The sequence below is a fragment of the Leopardus geoffroyi genome, chromosome A2, assembly GCF_018350155.1.
Source record: "Leopardus geoffroyi isolate Oge1 chromosome A2, O.geoffroyi_Oge1_pat1.0, whole genome shotgun sequence".
NCBI classification, from domain to species: domain Eukaryota; kingdom Metazoa; phylum Chordata; class Mammalia; order Carnivora; family Felidae; genus Leopardus; species Leopardus geoffroyi.
Genome location: NC_059331.1, coordinates 131,095,470 through 131,118,240, shown reverse-complemented (window position 1 = coordinate 131,118,240; position 22,771 = coordinate 131,095,470). Strand labels below are relative to the sequence as shown.

At 38.8% G+C, this 22,771-nt stretch overlaps 1 protein-coding gene across 8 annotated transcripts in view; it reads left to right on the top strand.

Annotated features, from left to right (window-relative positions):
* Positions 1-22,771, top strand: part of DOCK4 (dedicator of cytokinesis 4) — a 438,192-nt gene that overhangs the window by 235,994 nt on the left and 179,427 nt on the right. For all 8 annotated transcript variants that reach the window (XM_045495353.1, XM_045495356.1, XM_045495351.1 and 5 more), the window contains exons 11-12: positions 1,622-1,754; positions 5,554-5,642. In XM_045495353.1, coding sequence (XP_045351309.1) covers positions 1,622-1,754; positions 5,554-5,642 — 222 coding nt within the window. The remainder of the gene's footprint in view (positions 1-1,621; positions 1,755-5,553; positions 5,643-22,771) is intronic.

Here is a 22,771-nt window from a genome sequence, read left to right as displayed (position 1 = left end):
GTCAGAGAAAGTGGCCCAAACCTCACGGCGCCTCCTCAGGTGGTGAGAGAGCACTTCCTGTATCCCCCTTACTTGGCTGTCCTCACCAGGCACCCACAGCTTTTTCTTTCGTGCAGTTCTAGCCACAGTGGGTCAGAAAATTGGGGCGATATGCCTACCCTGCATCAACTTCTAGGAATTTACAGCTGGAGGAGTCTGTGTGGGAATAATCATGTTGAGAGTTTCAGGGGTTTTGTTGTTGTTTGTTACCACTAAACCCCTTGTGTGATGTTAAGTAACTTTGAAACACTCCACCCAGAAATCTTATAATCCCTGTGTTGGCTTGTGTTAACAAAGGGAATGATTGAGTAAGAAAAGAATTTGTAAATCATGATACCGGTAAAGATGGGAGTATGTATTTTATCCTAATCTAATCTGTAATAATATTCAAAATAGAGGTAAACTAGCCTTTTTTTTTTCCCATTTAACAAGTGAACAGAGTTTTAAATTTATTTGCCAGTTTTGTAAGTAAAAGTATGACTTGTTGATAAATTGAAATAGGACCTTATAAAGTGTTTGGTTTATCAGTGTAATTTATATGAAAACGTGGGTTGAAATTTAGCTACGTATTACAGCATCAGATCATGCAAACACGATTATTTGAATTTTGCACATATAAAAAGCAACTTATTTTGACCATGTTGTAGTTTTTCCATGCTATTTGTAAGCATTTCCCTAAAAATGATGCATTGCTAAGGTAGTTTTACTTTATTACTAGTGAATGGAAGCCAAGTTGGATATCCCCCCCCTTTTTTTTTTTTTTTTTTTTTTTAACTTTTAACATTGGATTTGGGGAGTGTTGGAGTCCTCTAGATGTCCTGTGGGAGAATTTTGCTCAGATGGAAAACAACTTATGTATCTGTTGCCAAACATCTGGAAACAGATTTGCATATTTTTTTTTTATTATTTTCCCTCACATTAACTTGTTATATTTCAGCTTCAGTATACTTTCTGCTTTCTGTCCTCAGACTAATCCACTGGTAAATTAAATACAATAACAAATTAAAGCAGTATGTCAATAATATACTTAAAAATATATAACAATTTAAACAAGTTGCAACTGTGTTGGAGTGACAGCCATCCTGGGAGATTGCAGCCATTGGCTGAGTTCTGATCAGCCTGAGCCCTCGGTCAGGAAAGGGCATGCATGTTCTTTTGATCATCCGTGCTTCCTTGTTATATCTTCAGGGTATCTAAACTGCTTCCTTTCAAAGGTGAAATATTTAAAATAGCTCTTTAAACGCGGACCTTTTTAAAAATTTTCTCTTAGATGGAATGGACACCATTATTGCATTTATTGACCTGGACTTCCTGGGTCGCCTAAACAAATCCTCAGGGGGAGGGTTCCCAAACATGGGACCAACTCCAGTCTTCATGTTTCAAAGATGACAGTTGGTGCCCAGAGTTACAGCTATGAGCCCGAGGTCACACAGTGAGTTGCTTGGCAGGGAGAGTCACGAACTGAAGCAACATCCTCTGTGTCCTTTTAATTGCCCGGTTGTGTTTTATCTGGCCGATGTATCTATTTAAGATGCACCAGTCAAATGGCTCCATGGGCTGTGTTTGCTTTTCAATTGAACAGGTCGAATGGGGGCAGGAGAAAAAAAGAATGCCTGTAGCGTCCAGTACCGGCGACCCTTTGGCTGTGCGGTCCTTAGTATTGCCGACCTGCTGACAGGAGAGACGAAAGATGACCTCATCCTAAAAGTGTACATGTAAGAAGCATGAACGCAGCGGGGCCTGGGGCGGGTGCAGAGGCACATGTGGCTCTTGTGTGGCAGATGCTACTCCATTTCCGTAATGGAGGGGCAAGGGATGGGTTGAGTTTAGGAGCCACTCCTCGAAAACAGTCTGTACACTCGCTACAAGTGAGCCCACAAATCACCATTCACCAGTCAGAGGAATCATGAAATCAAGACTCCAAGAACCCAGATAGATTATCAACTGGGGAGACCATCTACTTCACAGAGCACCTCTTGTGAATTTAAAAACCTGACCAGTCCTTACCCTCAGAGTGTTAGTTTGTTCTTGGAAAATGGACATAGTTTTTAACATAAACTCATTAGAATTGGGAACAGAAAGCTCAGGTAGATGATTTCTCTTCTCTTTCACATAGTATTAGTTTGCTAGGTCTGCCCAACAAAGTACCATGAAGACCGAGGCTTAAACAGCGCAAGTTTTTTGTCTCACAGTTCTGGAGGCTGCAAGTCCTAGATCAAGGTGTTGGCAGGGTTGATAACTTCTGAGGGCTAGGAGGGACAAATCTATTCCATGCCTCTCTCTCTTAATTTCTGGTGGCTGCTGGCAGGTTTTGGTGTTCGGTGATGTGTAGCTGCACTGCCCAATCGCTGCCTTCATCTCTGTGTCCACATTTCCCCTTTTTATAAGGATGTACTTACATAGGGTTGGGTCCTACCCTAGTGACCTAATTTTAACTTGATTACCTGTATAAACTCCCTATTTCCAAATAAGATCACATTCTGAGGGCTTAGGACATCAATATTCTTTTTTGAGGGGAGAGAGACAGTTCAACTCACAGCACTCCACTAAGAAAATCACTTAATGTATCCCAAATCCTAAGTTAGTTGATTTTTTTTTTTTTAATGCACATGGTTTCAGATCACCCCACCCTGAGCATCTCCCCACACTTTTAGAAATTGAGAGTTGATCTACAGGGATGTCCTCACCCCCCGGGGGTGGGGGTAGGTAGGGCAGTGAGCGTGGGGTTTCCTCATTCCTGGTTTGAGGACCAAACTGCTGGCCATATCCATGAATGATTGTGCTTCAGTTTCCGTTCTATCTGTGGAGTTGATATACCCAATGTATGCCAGTAGTTTTCGTAGGTTAATACAAGTGGCCGACTGCCTGTGGGATATAGACTTCAAATTGCTTTTTGACGACTGCTGGAGGGTTTCATGGATTTATCTGTTCTCCACCCAGTGCCCCCAGGACCTATGCCACACATTTGCTAATTAGTTGAGAAAGATTTGTCTGTAGCCTGTGGTTTAGGACCAGAAACTCTGTCTCTTTTAAGAAGGATAAAACATGTGACCTTGATTTTAAACTTGAAAACTTCAGGTGAAACAAGTGGGTAGTAAAGCTTACTACTCTTTTTATCACGTGGCAGCCCTCAATTTTGGCGGCTGGGATTAAATCCTTGATACTTGAATCTTTGATACCTATGAATCTTTTCCCAAACCCTCCTGGGGATCATAAAATACAATGTATTTGAAATAATTCTAATGCTAATGACCACTATTTACTGTGTGCTTACTATGTGCAGGGAACTGTGTTAAGTATTTTCCATGTATCCTGTCACGTTATCCTGATGACATACCCGTGAAGCAGATGCTTTGGCTCTGTTTTCCACATAAGGGGACAGAGAGGCTAGATAATGCCCAAAGTCATCAGGCTCATGAGAGTGGGACCCAGATTTGAAATCAGGACTGTCTGACTCCAGAACTTGAGCTGTCACGTACCGAGCCCTATGCTTTCGGGTGTTATTTCACACCACTGTCTAGTAATGTGATAATGATGCTATTGTGTGGCATTGCTTTTTAAGAAAATAAAATTCTCACAATCACAGTCTCATCATTTCTGAGCAGTCTTTCCAGGTGTGGGTAGCAAGCACTATATTTATCTTGCCATTGAGAATGCTGGGGACCGACAGTTGCATGCATCAGCCTTGATTATGCAGCTAGCTCAAGAAGACCCAGGCGTTCCAACTCTGCCTATGAGAGATGCTCACTCTCATAAAAATAAATTGTATTGCTTTTTGTGGTTGTTATTGTCTGTGTTTTTATAAGCATCAAATAAGGTTTTAGGTTATTCTTGCTGGTAGAGAGATCCCCTTAAAAATGCCACATCAGCAAATTATGAATCTTTTGCAGGAGGAATGCTAGCCAATCAAAACACTCACTGTAGATTAAGAAGAAAGTGTGATTATAGTAAAACATTTTTAAGGTAGTGCCTGTTAGAAATAATTTGGAAGAAATATCTATTTGTTAATGTGACTGAATCCCTAACCCATCTGGGACTTAAATATAGAAGAGTAACAAATACCTCATCTGAGCCTGGAAGATATTTCAGTCACATACTTGAGCTTTGATTTTACTTGGAGTTTTGTAGGTGAAAAGCATGAATTCTGGAGTCACTTAACTAATAGGAAGCAAGCCATCTTTCTTCCTTCCACACTGAGCTGAAATAAGAAAACTAGAGACAGGATCTACTCAATGGCAATTTGATGTCTTACAGCTGGACAGGTGGAATGGTTTCATTTCATCTTAATTTCCCAGCCTTCTAAGATTCATTGTTCTGTTTGGTACCCTATTGTTAAGTGGCTTGAAAATGACCTCTGTCATGTTCATCCTGGAAAAGCCTATGGGGATGAATTAAATAAATATGTAAGCAAATTGTGAGTGTCAGGTATAGACAAAGATCACAAGGAATATAAATCTGTGGAACATTTTGATTGATAGTGTATAGAAGCTTGATATTCAGGACCCTTGGGAGGGAGCATTTGTGGCTATCAAAAAAAATAGTAGTGATTTCTAAGCATATTCAGATGAGGGAGGCTGTCCCCAGCCTAATGGCAGTAAGAAGGAGTAACCAACCTTGACATTTAGGAATCATGAGGAGTTGCCAGTCAGAGGGCCATCCATCCATTCACTGATGCAGCTCATGCTCTTTAAGCACCCACGGTGTTCAAAGTCCTGAGGGGACACACATTTACAGGATCTATTCCTCAAGAACCTTCAAAGTTTTCTAGGTGAGCTACAGCATGCGAACAAATAGGACATAAACTAGGAAGTGACAAGAGCTGAAAGAGCAAGGTAGAGATGGCTGTGAAAGTAAGAAGATGGAACGATGCCTTTTAGCCCAGAAGAAGAAAAGCTGGGGGACTTTAATTACCCTTCCGTGCAAGGGTATTTTTAATCACCCCAGTGCAACTTGTGTTAACCTCAGTTGCATTTTGCTTGATTTGTTGCACTTTGATGCTAGCCAAATTTAGTTATGTTACAGTGGGTGGAAACTCACTAATGAGAACTAACAGTCATTGAGCATTTACTGTATGCCAGGCATTATCCTAAGCCCAAGCTTATTCAATTGTTGTATGTTACCCCCATTTCATAGATGAAGAAATCTAGGCACAGGGAGGGTAAATAACTTGCCCGAAGACATAACTCAGTTAATAGTGAGGGTTTGAATCTTAGTCTGCCCTGCCTTCCACTGTGTACATTGTTACTGAGATTTTGTGGTGAGAGGGACTGTCATCGTTTGTGAGTTTATAACAGCCACTTCTGGCTTAAAGTAGGTGGTCATGTATTTACCAGATACCGGCGCCCTGCTCATCATGGGGCAATTATGCTAAAACTGACTGGTTGTTGGGAACTCCCCAGGAGATTTAAGGAAGTTCATTATGGTGGTCATTCCAAAAAGAGCAGGGGTACTGTTAAGATCTTTGTTTGATTTCCTCCATCATCCAAGCTTAACGGAGTGCTAATGTTTTCATAGGTGTAACACAGAGAGCGAGTGGTACCAAATCCACGAGAACATCATCAAAAAGCTGAACGCACGTTACAATTTGACAGGCTCCAATGCAGGTGAGTGTGGGGGGCTGGCTGACTCTACCTCCACTTTTCATTTCAGGCCTTTTATTTTATTTATCTTTGTAAGAAGGAAGCAAACTGCCTTTTGTTTATGTCTGCATTCACTTCGTAACTTTAAAAAATGTCCAGTCAACAATCTCGTATGTCTCCCTGTGCTTTGATAGGCTTGTAGCTATAACTCTCTTTAAAAAGCGTATCCTGGGGCGCCTGGGTGGCGCAGTCGGTTAAGCGTCCGACTTCAGCCAGGTCACGATCTCGCGGTCCGTGAGATCGAGCCCCGCGTCGGGCTCTGGGCTGATGGCTCAGAGCCTGGAGCCTGTTTCCGATTCTGTGTCTCCCTCTCTCTCTGCCCCTCCCCCGTTCATGCTCTGTCTCTCTCTGTCCCAGAAATAAATAAACGTTGAAAAAATAAATAAATAAATAAATAAATAAATAAATAAATAAATAAATAAATAAAAATAAATAAAAAGTGTATCCTGTTCTGGTTTGAAACAAAGCAGAGTACCTGAATTTGTTTAAAAATACCAAGTCTTGAGGCCTCTTAGTTGTTACCAGTTATTAAAAACCAAATGACAGATAGGGTTGGGTTCCTGACCGTTGTGTGGAATAGGTTTGATGGATGGAAATTGGTCAGTAAGGTCCAAGAAAAACATGCTTCACTGCCTATAGCTGGGAGCATCATTAATGCACTGGAGAATAAATATTCAGGTTCATGCATTGAAATTGAATAAGAGGGTAAATGAAACTGCAGTGGCATATGCAGAAAAATGTATGTATGCTTATTAAGGGAACCGAAATATATAGCATTGCAAGTTGTGTATAATATGTGGTACATAGTCTTATCCTAATAAATTCATAGAGTATATTACATAGCATATAGTGACATCTTTAAGTTTGCTCAGTGGACAAAAACTTGGTGAACATTCTTTGTTCCCTGTCACCGCTTCAAACCATGTGGAGACAAAATAAAGTACGTAGCTATATGCTTTCAGTGATGTCAAAAAACTTCAAATTAGGTAATCTATTATTTGAACTGAATGCATTGTTTTTAAGACTGGCTTTTAAAGTAATTGGGATATAGATATTTATGTTCTAGTCCAACTTGCCTGGTAATATAGAAGATCACAGGCTAAACTCAGACCACCTTTTTCTCAGACCTGTGCACATCTTGTTAGGCCAAACTGACCCACAAAGAAAAAGTAACTGCAGACAGAAACTTTCTGGTTCAGGGACAGCCCTAAGTGTTCACAAGTCACACCTATGGCAGCATTCAGGCTGTAGTGAGTGGTGAGGTCAGTTTTCCCCTCCTTTTCCCAAGAGTTGGGGAGGTAACTTGGGTTTTATCTCATTCACATAATGTCATACATCGACCACTAAATAAACAATAGACCTGGAGCCCATGAGGGCAGAGTCCCTAAAGGATCAGGAGGAGATAGTAGAATATATCATGAAGTTCTATACTTCAGAAACTGGTATGTATACTTGTCTTCACTTTTTCTGTGACCAGTTGTGTATGGATCAAATGATTTAATGTAAATGTACCTCACAACGAACAATCCTAAAATTTGTAGGGAACCACAAAAGACCCTGAATAGCCAAAGTAATGCTGAAAAAGAAAAGCGAAGCTAGAGGCATCACAGTCCCAGACTTCAAGCTACAATACAAAGCTGTAGTCATCAAGACATTATGGTACTGGCACAAAAGCAGACACATAAATCAATGGAAAGGAAGAGAAAACCAAGAAATAGACCCCAACTATATGGTCAATGAAATCTTTGACATAGCAGGAAAGAATATCCAATGGAAAAAGATAGTCTCTTCAACAAATGGTGTTGGGAAAACTGGAAAGCAACATGCAGAAGAATGAAACTGAACCACTCTCTGATGCCATACACAAATATAAATTGAAAACAGATGAAAGACCTAAATATGAGAAAGGAAACCATCAAAATCCTAGAGAAGGACACAGGCAGCAACCTCTGTGACCTCTGCTGGAGTAATGTCTTACTAGACACGTCTCCAGAGGCAAGGGAAACAAAAGCAAAAATGAACTATTGGGACCTCACCAAGATAGACAAGCTTCTACACAGTAAAGGAAATAATCAACAAACCTAAAAGGCAAATGGGAAAAGATATTTGCAACTCTGATATCTGATAAAGTGTTGGTATCCAAAATCTATAAAGAACTTATCATACTCAACACCTAAAAAACAAATAATCCAATGAAATGGGCAGAAGACATTAATAGACATTTTTCCAAAGAAGACATCCAGATCCCTAACAGACACATGAAGAGATGCTCAGCATCAAACATCATCAGGGAAATAAAATCAAAACCACAATGAGATACCACCTCACACCTGTCAGAACAGCTAAAATTAACAACACAGGGAACAACAAGTGTTGGCAAGGATGCAGAGAAAGAGGAATCCCCTTACACTTTTGGTGCTAATGCAGACTGGTGGAGCCACTCTGGAAAACAATATGTAGGTTCCTCAAAAAGTTAAAAATAAAACTACCCTATGACCCAGAAATTGCATTGCTAGGTATATACCCAAAAGATACAAAAATACAGTTTTGAAGGAGTACATGTACCTGATATTTATAGCAGTATTATCAATAATAACTATGGAAAGAGCCCAAGTATCCATCAACTGGTGAATGGATAAAGAAGATGTGAAGTGTGTGTATGTGTCGTGTGTGTGTGTGTGCACGCGCGCGCACACACACGCACACACACACATATATATGTATATATATAATGGGATATTATATATATTGGGACATATAATGGGATATTACTCAGCCATCAAAAAGAATGAAATCTTGCCATTTACAAGAACATGAATGGAACTAGAGTGTATTATGCTAAGCAACACATATCAGTCAAAGAAAAATACCATATTTCATTATTGTGTGGAATTTAATAAGCAAAACAGATGAGCGCATGAGAAAGTCAGGGGAGAGAAGAGAGAAACAAAGTACAAGAGACTCTCAACAATAGAGAACAAACTGAGGGTTATTGGACAAGGATGACTGGGGATGGGCTAGATGGGTGATGGGTGTATTAACGAGGGCACTTGTAATGAGCACTGGGTGTTCTAAGTAAGGGATGAATCACTGAATTCTACTCATGAAATCAATATTGCACTGGATGTTAACTAAGTAGAATTGAAATAAAAATGTGAAAAAGGAAAAAAAGATGAAAGGCTTTCTAATGAAAAACTGTAAATTAGCGATTATTAAACCCTAGGACATTGTGATAGTTAATTTTGTGTCAACTTGGCTAGGCCATAGTACCTAGATATTTAGTCAAACATTATTCTAGGTGTTTCCTGAAGTTATTTTTAAATGAAATTAACATTTAAATTAGTGGACTTTGAACAAAGCAGGTTGTCCTCTGTAATGTGGGTGTGCCTTATCCAATCATTTGAAGTTCCTGCTAGAAAAAAGCTGACCTACCCATGGAGGAAGAGGGACTTTTGCCTCCAAACTGCATTCCCACTTGAACTGAAGTATCAACTCTTCCCTCAGTCTCCAGCCTGCCCCTCCTACTGTGCAAATCTCGGACAAGCCAACCTCCGCAATTGCTTGAGCCACTTCTCTCTCTCTCATCTCCTCTTGGTTCTGTTTCTGTGGCTGATTAAGACATTCACGGTTCCATTTTTTACAAACATCTTTTCTAGTCTTTATGGCTAGATTTTGGGGGTAATTTTGGGGGGTGGTGTGTATTGTCACTAACTGCATACGTATAATTGGGTATTCTTTTGTTGCTTTAAAAAATTTTTATTAGGACATTTTCATCTTCCTTGTTAATACAAAGTTTTAACAAATGTCATTTAAGCAGCTCCAAACAAGCAAGCAAACAAACACTCAGTAAGATTTCAGAGATACCACTTTTTTAAAGTTGGGGCACCTGGGTGGCTCAGTTGTTGGGCAGCCGACTTCGGCTCAGGTCATGATCTCGCAGTTTGTGAGTTTGAGCCCCGCGTCAGGCTCTGTGCTGACAGCTCAGAGCCTGGAACCTTCTTCAGATTCTGTGTCTCCACTCTCTCTGCCCCTCCCTTGCTCACGCTCTGAGTCTCTCTGTCTCTCAATAATAAATAAACGTTAAAAAAAAAATTTAAGCTAATCTTGCCAAATTTATTGGTAGACTTCTAGGCAAATCCTAGTTAGTTTTGTTCTAAACCTTTTGGGTTTCATGATACCATGGACTATTTTTTATCATTAAATACCCTGTAGACCTGTGCTATCCAGTTCGTTGGGCACTAGCCACACGTGGCTATTGAGCACTAGATATGAGGCTTATTGCACTGGGATCGAGGTGTGCTGTCATTATAAAAATACATACTGGATTTCAAAAACTTCATACTTAAAAAAAACATAAAATATCGCATCAATAATTTTTCCCATCAGTAATTTTATATTGATTACATGTTGAAAGACAACATTGTGGAGACAATGGGTTAAATAAAATACATTACTAAAACTAATTTTGTTTCTTTTTACTTTTTTTTACCATGGCTACTAGAAAAGTTTTAATATAAATTGGTGGCTCAAATTGTATTTCTATTAGACAGTGCTGTCCTGGACTTGATTTAAATGTTTGGTTTGTTTTGTTTTTTTCAGTTCTTTTCATGCCTCACAAACATGATTCATTATGCCTTGCTCCTTTCCTGCTGTGGGTATTTAATGGTACACATTTGTAGCCATTACGTATCTTGTGGTTTCTGCCCACAAGGGAGAGTCCCTCTACTCCTAATTTCCCTTCATTGACCTCCTGTGTGAATAGACACATATGAAACTAGCCCCAGCTTGCAGTTTTTCCCATGGACTGCCTTACTGTCCCTGCTGTCACAGTTGCAGTCTTGAGTAACCAGGATGTGTTGATCTGCTCCAGTAGATTTCTTTGCCAACTCCTTATGGACCCTGAACCCTTTCCTCTTTCCAGTGTGCCTTTATGCAGAACAAAATTCCTCAGTTCTTACATTATTTGAAAATATCATTGTCCAGGGGCGCCTGGGTGGCGCAGTCGGTTAAGCATCCGGCTTCAGCCAGGTCACGATCTCGCGGTCCGTGAGTTCGAGCCCCGCGTCAGGCTCTGGGCTGATGGCTCAGAGCCTGGAGCCTGTTTCCGATTCTGTGTCTCCCTCTCTCTCTGCCCCTCCCCCGTTCATGCTCTGTCTCTCTCTGTCCCAAAAATAAATAAATGTTGAAAATATCATTGTCCAGACTCTGATGTGATTCCCAGTTGCCTCTAGGATCATGGTAAAGGTCTCCGTGGTGGGCTTTGATTTATACCTCCAGATAGATTCCTAACATAACTGATTCTGTATCCTATGAGGTCAGGGTTCCACTAAAGCCAAACTGCACATTTCTCTCTGCTTATATATGAGAGTCATTTTATAGAGAGTGTAGCCTTTAAGAGCTTTGCCTCTGGAAATAAGATGCCCTAGGTTTGAATCCCAGTTTTACTGGGATAATAGTAATAGCACCTTCTAAGGGCTTTCAGAGGGATTGAAAGAGAAAACATATGCAAAGCATATAACACAACACTTGATGCATATAAGCATCTGTTCATTGTTAGCTATTATTGTTTTCCCTCTTTGGAGTCATCATTGGGTCACCTTGTTTCATTTTCTCAAAATGGATCCTGATTTGATCTCCTTAATGAAGACTTTGAGAGTAACACAGTTGGATTATTGATAGGCTGGATCATGGAACTGGTCTTTTCCATTTATCTCTGCTGATTTGATTGCTAATATCTCTTCCCAGGTCTTTTAAATTTAATTGTTTTCCTTGTGATAACATAGATTAGCTCCAGGAAGGAAGGGCAACACATCTTTTTCCTTGCAAAGTTCTAGGTGCTTAGACGTGCTCCCCATATTCCACGTGCTTTGTCAATTTTATTGACCTATGGATCACTTACCCTTGCTGGAATCCTGAGTGAGACTACCAGTAAGTGACATCAAAACCACCTTATTCCCTGAATGCTACCTTTTCTCTTTACAACCAGCATACTGAAATGAAAAACTACTTGTTGCATCTTTGGAAAGAGTGAAAGAAACCATTGTACTGTAGAGCCCTATGTAAAAGGTTCCAGCCTTGGCAGGATCCATCCTCCGTTTTGTTGCCTACTGTAATACGTAGATTGACTTCTACTGTAGAGCCCTGTTTTCCTGTTCTTAACGATCACCTTTCCCCATTCTTCTTTTCAGTCTGAGCCCCAGCCAGCTGCCAGTAGCCAGCCTCTGTCTGCCTTCTATTGCTCTGGTCTTGCCACTGAAGTTTCTAGCCTTCAGTCTTGGTGGATCATTGCTTGATGTCACGTTGGTCTATTCCCCTTCTTGTAGAAAGACAATTATGAGAAGAGAGGTATTCAGGAGCTGCTTGGCTTTATTATTGGAAGGAAGGCTCTCTAATGACTTCCTTAAACATAGTGGAGGAAGCAAGGGTATACAAAATTGAAATTGGAGATTGGGATGCCTAACATTCAAACTATCCCAGTGGGTCGATATATTGACTTCCATTGTTTTCTCCTCTGACTATGGGATTGGTGATTGAATGGAAGCAGTACAGTCAGAGGTTTTCAAGAGAACTGATTTTATTCAACAAAGTATGGGGTTTTTTCCTGCTTTCCTCCCACTATTCCTTGGTTATTGGTACTTAAAAGAGAAAAAAGAATAACATTGAAATTAGTTTTGGAAACACATTCTACCACCTAATTTCCAGGTCCTTTATACTTCATTGATGTCTTCCTATCTCTTAGAATTGTAATCTTGTCTATTTAATAAATAAAGGGATTTGTCTAGTTAACTGACTCCACCCCCACCCTCCCCCCGGCCCCTTACCTAAAACTTACCTTGCAAAGGTACATTAACCGCTATCTTTGTTGAGTTTCAAAACTGGGAGAAAATTGGAAGAGATCCATTTAACTTTAAGGAGAAAAAAAAAAAAAAATCTATGGTTAGGTTTAGTTAGCTTGAGTAATTTGAAATTTCCAAAATTGTGCTCTGTGGGAATTTTAAAATCCAAAAGTAATATTGTAAGAATTTGAAATTCTAAAAATAGTCATGAAAATGAGCCTGGTTTTGGTTTGCTGAGCAAATGGTTATTATAAATGTCACCTCCGATAGATGTTAGCAATTGAATCCTAGGAATGTGAACTAAGACTGAGCCACTGTGATTTACTGAGGCAAATTCAGTTCTGTGACTTGAAGTAAATTGTGTAAAAATCATTGGCTCTGGTTCAATGTGTCCTGAGAGAAACGTCAAAATCTTTTCATATTATATGAGTATTTATGAAATCCTATTTCCTATAGTTTGCACATGTAGTTTACAACTAGAAGAAATCATATTGACTAATCAGGTCACTTTCTGCAGTCTTTTTTTTTTCTTTTTTTGCCTTAGCAAGATGAGCATCCGTGGTTGCATTCCTGCCAATTGTACATTGTAACCCCAACAGCAGATTAAAAGGAATTACCTAGATGAGGAGCCCATATAGAGGCTCTGGATGGAGGGAGTGCAGTTTAATTCTGTGCAGGAAGTGAACATTGTTCTTTGTGTGGCTGAAGTGAAAAGAGACTTTTGACAGTTAGATTGCATTTTTGGGGTTGAGCATCCTCCCCTTACAGAGCAATGCAGCCATTTAACTCCATATTATTGAAGTATAATTCTCGAGAACTCTATTGATGCTTCTGAATTTTGAACACTGCATTTAGAAAATTTGCTTTCTAATATTTAAAAGAAGCTGGTACTTATTGGCATCATCGTTTGGCTGGAAATGCAGTATGTGACCTTTTTCTGCACCTTTGAAATTCCCTAATTGTTAAACCATGCTCTCTTTTTTATTCTAAAGTTTTTTTTTTTTTTTTCAACTACATTTACTTCCAGAAAAGTTACATGACTAGTACAAAGCATTCCTAATTGCTCAAAGGTTAGCATTTTACTACATTTGCTTTATCCTTCACTCCCTCACAGTCACTCATTCTCTCTCTTTCTCTCTTTCTAGTTATTTAGTATTACTGAATTGGTATAATCCCTAAGGTTGCTTCAGTGCCTTTAATGTTTATAAATATGTGTGTGTACATACACAGTATACATACAATACACACAAACACACAAATATATATACATATATCATACACACAACACATACATTTTTCCCCCTGAACTGTTTGAGAACAAAGTATGGGCATGATTCCTCTCTACCTCTGCTTACTGTATGACATGGGACCATAACTAAAATACAATGATCAAATCAGGAAATTAACATTGATGTAATGTGCTTATCTATAGGTCTTACTCATATTTTGGCAGTTTTTTTGATGGCCTTTATAACAAAAGAAACCCAGGCTGTACTGCACGCGTTTGTGCTAGCTTTTCAGTTTAATCTAAACTTTATACCATTTACACTTTAAACCATTCTCTTTGAATGACCGTGAAGAAAAAAAAAAAACAAAAAAGAGTTCAAAATATGGTATTAAATGATGCTCTAAGATGTTTTTAGGAGCAGCTGGGTAGTTCAGTCAGTTTAGTGTTCGACTCTTGATTTCAGCTCAGGTCATGATCTCGTGGTCATGTGGTTGAGCTGCGTGTCTATCAGCACAGAGCCTGCTTGGGGTTCTCTCTCTCCCTCTTTTTTGCCCCTTCCCTAGATGCTTTCTCTCTCTCTCTCTCTCTCTCTCTCTCTCTCTCCCTCTCAAAATAAATAAATTAAAAAAATACATTTTTATTGCTTCATGCTATATTTAAGAAAAACAAAGTATAAACTAATAGAAGTACTGATTAGAGCTTGATTTTATTCTCTAAATTACCTGTATTTTGCTAACTTACATATAATCACTAGCAATATTGTTAGGAAAATTTGCTATTTAGAAAAAAATTTGCAGTTTATAAAGGCAAGTATTTGAATAAATTAAAAAATCAAAAGTTATACTCAAATATGAGTATGCATAAGTATACATTTAAACAAATTTTTTTTTAATGTTAACTTATTTTTGAGAGAGAAAGGGAGCGTGAGTGGGGGAGGGTCAGAGAAAAGGGAAGACACGGAGTCCGAAGCAGGCTCCAAGCTCCAAGCTGTCAGCACAGACTCCATTGCAGGCTTGCAAACCACGAGATCATGACCTGAGCTGAAGTCAGATGCTTAACTGACTGAGACACCTAGGTGCCCCGAGTATACATCTTTTAAAAAGTAGCCTTCAGCCACTGGCTTATTATGTTCTTCGTGTTTTGAAAAAAAATTACAATAATAATAATTATTGCATAATAGTAAAAAACAAACCACTTTTCCACCTTGACCGAATCCTCAGTATATACCATTGAAATGTTGATATCCAAAAATCATAAAATAAGGATGGAAATTTCAAGGTGAAAATTTTCCAATGTTAAGAAGGAAATGTGAATTCCCTCTGAATGGTCTCATCCATTCCTATAATTACAGCTTCCAGTATATGCCAGTGGGCCACTCTCCATCCCTCATTTTTGGTCAGTAATTTTCTTTTCTGGATAAAACTCAATGAAAATAAAAAATTTCAGACGTCTCTTAAGTGTTTTAGGTTGATGTTCGATAACTTATTATGTATTCCTTTAGTCTTATTTTTGCTATAACTGTGAGCAATGGGCTAACCACTTCTTTAAAGAAGACATTGAGGGGTGCCTGGGTGGCGCAGTCGGTTAAGCGTCCGACTTCAGCCAGGTCACGATCTCGCGGCCTGTGAGTTCGAGCCCCGCGTCAGGCTCTGGGCTGATGGCTCAGAGCCTGGAGCCTGTTTCCGATTCTGTGTCTCCCTCTTTCTCTGCCCCTCCCCCATTCATGCTCTGTCTCTCTCTGTCCCAAAAATAAATAAACGTTGAAAAAAAAAATTAAAAAAAAAAAAAGAAGACATTGAAGTCTTCCCAAAACCAGAAATAGCATATCTGTGGGCTAGCAATTATAATTACAAGAGTATTTGCACATACTTATCTCATTTACATGTTAGAACACAGGCCTCCCAATGGACAGGGTTACCAATTCAGAGATCACAGGGAGTCGATTTTCAGAAGGTGAGCCTATAGTCAAACCCTTTGATTATCCTCAATGGTGTCAAAATTGCATCGTCTGATAGTTAAGTTGATTTAAAGAAATAGCAATAGGCACATTCACAAACTGAATAATACTGATTAAAAGTCAGAAGTAGAGGTGTGACTATTAAGAGAGAAGAGTGATTTTCTTTTACTTTATCTACTTTTCTTTTCTTTTCTTTCTTTACTTCTTTCTTTCTTTCTTTCTTTCTTTCTTTCTTTCTTTCTTTCTTTCTTTCTTTCACTTTAAGTTAGCTTTGAAAGTACATCTGAAAGAATAGATACATCCTCAAATTTGAGCATTGGCAGTGTTAATGGTACCTTGTCTAGATTTTCAAGATGGCAGTGTTAACTGACAGTTGTCCTTTGGGTAATCTGGTTCTGCTGGCAGAGGATTGAAGCAGCTAGGCCCCTCCATCATGTCATTAATGATTCAGTAGATTTCTAGTGCTGTCACACGCCCATTTTATTTCTTTCTCTAATCTGGCTCATTTTGACGCTCTAGTGTCTTCCTAGTGTTTCTGGCTTTTGCTCCATCGACTCATTTTCCAACAGTGCTATCTCACTTGACAGCACTCTTACTAGATATTTGGCTTCCTTTCTTTCCTCTACTCCAGAGACCGTGAGATAGATCCTGTCTCTGACCTCTCTGTGTGAATACCTCGCTTGATCCCACCAGGATTTTATTACTTGCTGCAGCCAGGATCTACTCCTGGAAGTTCTCTCTGGCTTTGAGTTGGACCCACATTAGACAAATGCCTGTAGTGTATTTATTTTAAAAGCCAGTTATCTTACCTCATAGACCCCACATATAATATCCTAATAGTCAAAGCAAAACTCTGATGATAGATTTTGTAAATCAAGCACATGAGAGGGAATAGAAGTAAAAATTCTTGCTCTGATAATAATGAGGTCTGAAATATTTCATAAATAAGCAGCTTTGACTGAAGATGATTTTATGACAGAATCTAATAATACTCTCTTTTGCAAGTTTTGCTGCTACCTCATGATGGTTGTGATTTGGTAGTTCACGTTTAGAAGTCCTAGCAATTATGTTTTACCCTTAGCCCCTACCTCCCAAACACAAAGGGTGAAAATACTGTCAAGAAATAGTGTCTTTAGAGTTTTGCTACAGAAGAGCAGCATGAGGAGCTGCATAGACCCACCCCAAAATGAAACAGCTGCAACTGGTAAGGATCATATATTTAAAGAGTGCTAAAATCAGAACATTTTTCTAAGAGCATACAGCATGTAAAGAGATACTTATTCAAGAGTCCTACTAAATCTTGATAAGAACAGAGAGAGTTGGTGACCCTGTGCCACTACCCACTTCCTCCTTTCCACCTGCCCCTGCTCAGCATGATGGAAGTTCTCCTCCAGGCACATGTGGCTGAGAAGATGGGGCTGCTTCTTCCCTGAGCTCTCAGTCAAGGGATACAGTGTCTGATTGAAGGGTGATGGCTCCTTGCATTTTTCAACTCCCTTAGCTCTGAGATGCAGAGGCTAAATTTCCAGCCAAAGTGGCTGAGAGCTAGGGGGCCTCCCTTCTACCCAGCCCCCATTCATAGGGCAGTGGCTCTACCTGAGGTACAACAGGCCAGGAATATTGGGGCAGCAGTTGCCCTTGCCCAGCTTGCTCTTTGGATGGAGGTGCTGCATGAAGAGAGGCAAGTTGAGAAAATCGGAGTTACTGCCCCAGTAAACTTGAACCTTGCCCCTTGAACCTTGTCCATGAAGCAAGAGTGTGACTCTAAAGAATAGACTACTGTACCCACCTCCAACTCTGGAATAAGGGGTCAAAGATTTAGCCCAGGAAGACAGGCAGCCCATAAGGAGAGAAAATTCAGAAGCTCTTCTGTAAGGCAATGACTTTATTTGAAACAGAGTATTCAGGAATTTAAGCCTGTGGGAATTCTTGAGAATTCAAGAAAAAAGTGTAGATTTTAGAAAAGGGTGGGAGTTTTTTTTGAAAAAAAAAAAGAATGAAGAAAAATGAACAGAACCTTAGAAAAATATACCATCAGTGCATCAACATAAAAAAAAAATGGGGATACCAGGAGAGAAGAGAGAGAGAAAGGAGGAAGAAAAGTATTGGGAGATATACTGGCAGAAAACTTCCCAGATTTGATGAAAAATATTTATTTGTACATCTAGGGAGCTCATTGACTTCAAGTATGATAAGTAGGAAGAGATCCACACCCAAATATATCATAGTAAAAATGCTGAAAGCCAATGACAGAATTCTTGAAAGCAGCAAGAGAAAAACAACTCATCATATACAGGGGAACCCCCAGGAGATTACTACCTGATTTCTCATAAAATACAGTGGAGGTCAGAAGGCAGTGATAACATAAAAGTGCTGAAAGTTTTTTAAAAAACAAAAAAGTCCACCAAAGTGTCACTCAGGAATCTTATACCCAGCAAAACTACCTTTCAAAACTGTAGGCAAAATAACGACATTCCAAGACAAAAATAAGTTTTTGCTAACAAATGTGCTTTGTAAGAAATACTGAAGTTCTTCAGGCTGAAATCAAGTGACCCAGACCATGATCCAAATCTTCATGAAAAATAACACCGCTGAAGGTTAATTATGCATTTATAAAAGACAGTATTGATGACTGTTTATCCTCCTTTCTTTTCTTTTTTTAAAAACTCACAGCAGTTTTTTTTTTTTTTAAGTTTATTTATTTATTTATTTATTTATTCATTTATTTTGAGAGAGAGAGAGAGTGAGCATGAGCAGGGTACGGATGGAGAGAGAGAGAGAGTGAGCGAGCCAGTGAATCCTAAACAAGCTCTGAGCCATCAGCATAGAGCCCAACACAGGGCTCAAACTCATGAACTGTGAGATCATGAGCTGAGCCAAAATCAAGAGTCAGATCCTTAACTGACTGAGCCACCCAGGAACCTCTTTCCTGCTTTACTCCTTTCTTTTTTTAGCTAAACTTCCCAACCCAGTACACAGCCCCTTTTCTATAGTTTCTCAGGTCAGATACTCAGGAGTCTACCATGATTCCTTATTTTCCCTCATTCCCTCACATGTAATATACCGTAAAGACATGCATTCTTTTATGGCAACATACAGCTTCTTTATCACTTTTTCCATCTCGGTTGCAACCATATGAGCATGACCCTTCATTATTTCTTGCCTTCATATCTGTAATGGCCTTCAGTTGTGCTCATCAGTTCCGCTTTTTACCTTCCCAGCCCCATTTTCCAAAGAACACTAAGAAAACTTTCTTAAAACACAAATTCTCCAGTGACTTCTTGTTGCATTTAGAATAACAATAATTAATTATGGCCTCCAGGACTACTGCTTATTTTTCTGGCTTCCCCTGTGCTATTAGGAATTTCCCCATCTTCACGTATGTCTGTTTGTACACCATTGTCTACTTGTATTGATCACTTGCGTCTGTGTCAGATCTCCAGTAATTGAATATTGTACATGATAGACAGATTTGCCCCCAAGGCCTCCATAGAACTTCATCATTCAAATATCCAGAAGATTTACAATACTTGGCTTAAACTAGTGGTAAGTGGGTGTGCCTTTTGAAAGGAATATCATCTTTGTGTATGGCACTTAGGGAATGTTGAACATTTTTTTGATGGAAGGTAATTTGTTGATATTCATGGTAGGGAGGAACAAGAACAGAAACAGTGATGTTGTGTAATAATAGTCGGGGCATTGGTAACAGCAGCTAACATTGTTGAGCATGTTCTTTGTGCCGGGTATCACCCAAAGTATTTTATGGAGTTGGTATCACTATTAACTTGATTTTTACAGATGTGGAAACCAAAGCACAGAGAAGTTAACATTTGACAGAGTCATGAAGCTCTATGATATATTTCTTAACTTTCACACTTAATCATAACATGTATTTATCAAATGTATTTGTCATTTTTTATTTTTGCTTTGCTGTAAATTCACAGCTACAAGTTATTTGGTTCATTGGTGGCAAATGGCTGATATAGTCTAAAATTAATTTTGCCTGCTACTTACAAATCATGCTGTGCTTGGCATTTTTATATAAAAGTGCAGAATTTCATGAATTTAAAAGGAACCATCTTAAGGATTGAGTTAACTTCAATTCCTGTGAAATTAGAGCTACCAAATAATCAACCACATTTGATTCTACAGAAAGTAAGCCTTTCTTTCCTACACTACTGCTCTGTATGCTGAGCATGAGAAATAGGTTATTTTGTGACAGACTCTAGATTAATTAATTTCTATGCCTTTGTTTAAAATTAGATATCATATCATTATAATTGGCTCTTAAACATCTAGGCAGATAAAAATGTTCAGTTTAATGATCGCTTCTTTTAATAAGAGGAACAGTTCTCCCTTAGCAATTTCATTTTTGGTATGTATATTAAGGACTGGAAAAAAGTGATTGTAAAACATTATTTATATATTTTGTAAAATTAAAAATCTAACCTAATTCTTCAGCTTATTGGTTGTCATAAATTCCTGTTTGTTTTTTTTAATCTTCCCTGAACTTTCAAATTCCCTCAGTAATTTTTCCTTATTTTAATATTGCTAGCATATGCTTAGCCCATTCTGCTTTATGTTTTATTTATATGTGCATGTTTTATGTTCAGTATCATATATATCCTTATATCCCACCTTCCACCTTCCTCTCAAACTGGAAGTTCTCTCCATACCCAAAGTGGGCAGGTTGAATTGTGGTTGGAATAAAATAGTGTACAAATAAAATTTTATTTTTTAATGTAATTAAAAAATTTTTATTTGAGTACAATCGGTATACAGTGTTACATTAGTTTCCAGTGCACAGCACATAAAATTTTAGAAGTGGCCCCAGCTCCAGAGATAGCAAGTAAGATGAGGCTAGAGAAATTGGCTAACTAGGAAATGAAGAGAAAGAAAAATACAGCTCTGTGAACATACCCTGTGTCATAAATGACCACTCCTGAAAGGATAGGGCTAACCCTCAGGATTAGCCCAATTTCTAATTGGAATGGGTGAATATTTGATGAGTCTCTCCCTTGTAGTGATGAGTAGTTTCTTCATCTTAGTGCATTATTTCTTATTGTTCTGGTGACTCCATCCTGTTGATTTTTGTCATGATAATTAAGGGCCACAATAAAAATAGGATCTAGAGTTTCCTTGACTGAAAAATAATTAGTATTGCAAAAGCTCTTTGTGTGTTAGCCCTTTTGGATTCTTGCTATATCATGTTTTTTCTTTGTCTTATTGAAAGTATACCCACGCTTGAATGTTTCATGTTGAGTGTTGTGGGTATTTTTTTTCTTTTTAATTTTTTTTATGGAAACTGAGTTGGTGATTTAGGAAGAGCCAAGTACATTATGGTGAAGCCTTTCCAATTCTTGACTATCAGTGAGCTCTTTAGTCTGACGAAATTGAGTCACCTCAAAATGATAGTACCTTCCCCTCTCCTCCAAATTGGTTTCACTGGGCAAGACAAATGAAATCATTACACCTTGGCCTTTAATCTATAACTACTAAACCTCCAGAATGAAAACTGCCATACCTTCTAACCAAATTTTAGGATGTGTTCAACTCTTAAATGCAAGGTTTTCCTTCTCCCTCATAGTATTTTGTCTGTTTTCCTCTATTATTTTCTCATTCACTTCCCTTATCTACTAGCTGGCTCCTCCCTGTTTTCCCCTGAATGGGTCTGCCCTACCCTTTTGCGTTCCTCTCATCTCTGTAGCGCCTACTGATTAAAGTACATTGATGTATTTCTCTTTTCGTATTTATATCTATGTTCTTCCCTAACACATAATGTTTTTCTATCTTGGATTTTATTTTCTTTGTTTTTTGGGTTTTTTTTTTTTTTTTTTTGCTTTTTTTTTTTTTTTAGCCCATCTTGGATTTTCTTAAGCATTATCTCTGACTGAATGCTTTTCTTCTTTCATTGTTTTATCTTCTGTTAAGTATTGTTTATGTTAAAAAAAAAAAAAAAAGAAAAAAAGAAAAATCACTGTTGGTTAAATGAATTCTGGCTCCAGTAGGACAAAACCAGAATCCTAGTCACTTTCTTTCTTCTAGCCCCTACGCTGAATAGCATGATGTCTTTGCTTCTCATTTCCCTTCAGATTTTTTCTTACTTTACACATTATGTTGCCAGTGTCTCTGATTAGATCCTTTGATGAGAAGTCCTAGTAAATTGATCTTCACTTGTAAAAAATTTAGGACCTCAAGAATTTTCTTAAGTCCATCTGACTCTCTGTGTGAAAGCATTGCTTATAGTACCCCAGATTTGAAGTGTTCTCCCCAGCATGAGGAACTGTTCTTAGGTACCATGTCTGGCATGCACTGCCCTTCTACATATATCAGCTTCGTATGATGTTAATGGTGATGGTGTGGGTGAGTATTTTGGAGGCAAAAGGACAAAAGTGGGAAGAGAACAGAAACACCAGTAATGAGGTGGGGGTAGTGGGAGAGTGTGAGTCAGGAAGAAATAGCTGCTGGGACAGATGGATTACAACACATGTTAGTTTGTTTTCATTTTCCTGCCTTTGGGTTTTAAAAGGAGCCAATAGCACCACATAAAAGTATCCCAAAGCTACACAAACTGTGTCGCCGTCAAACCATCCAGACCAGTTATTCCCCCCTCCTTCATTCCTTGTGATTATCGAGGGACAGATGCTCCTCCATTCTGTTGCCTTCAGTCTCCCAACTCAGATGGAGTGGGGCAGGGAGGGAGATAAAGGATAGATAGGTAAAAATGGCTTGAAGATTTAGTTAAAGTTCCTGAGTACCTGCCACATTTAACCAAATTCTGACAACAACTCTCTGACACATTCTCTTAGACCCACACACCAGAAAGTGTGAGGACATAATGATGCAGTACTGTCCTGCCGTTCATCTCTTAAATCTTTGCCCCTTGGGTATACCTCATCAGACTGGAACCCCAGGGAAGGCTCCATCTTCTCTATGAGCCTATTTTTTTTTTAAACAAAATTTCCTGATGTTTTAACCACTTTATGGAAAACCAAACAAACAAACTAACAAAACACTTCTTCTGTTGTTCTTACTGTTGAAGGAGAATGAAAGGAAAATCCTAATGTAGATA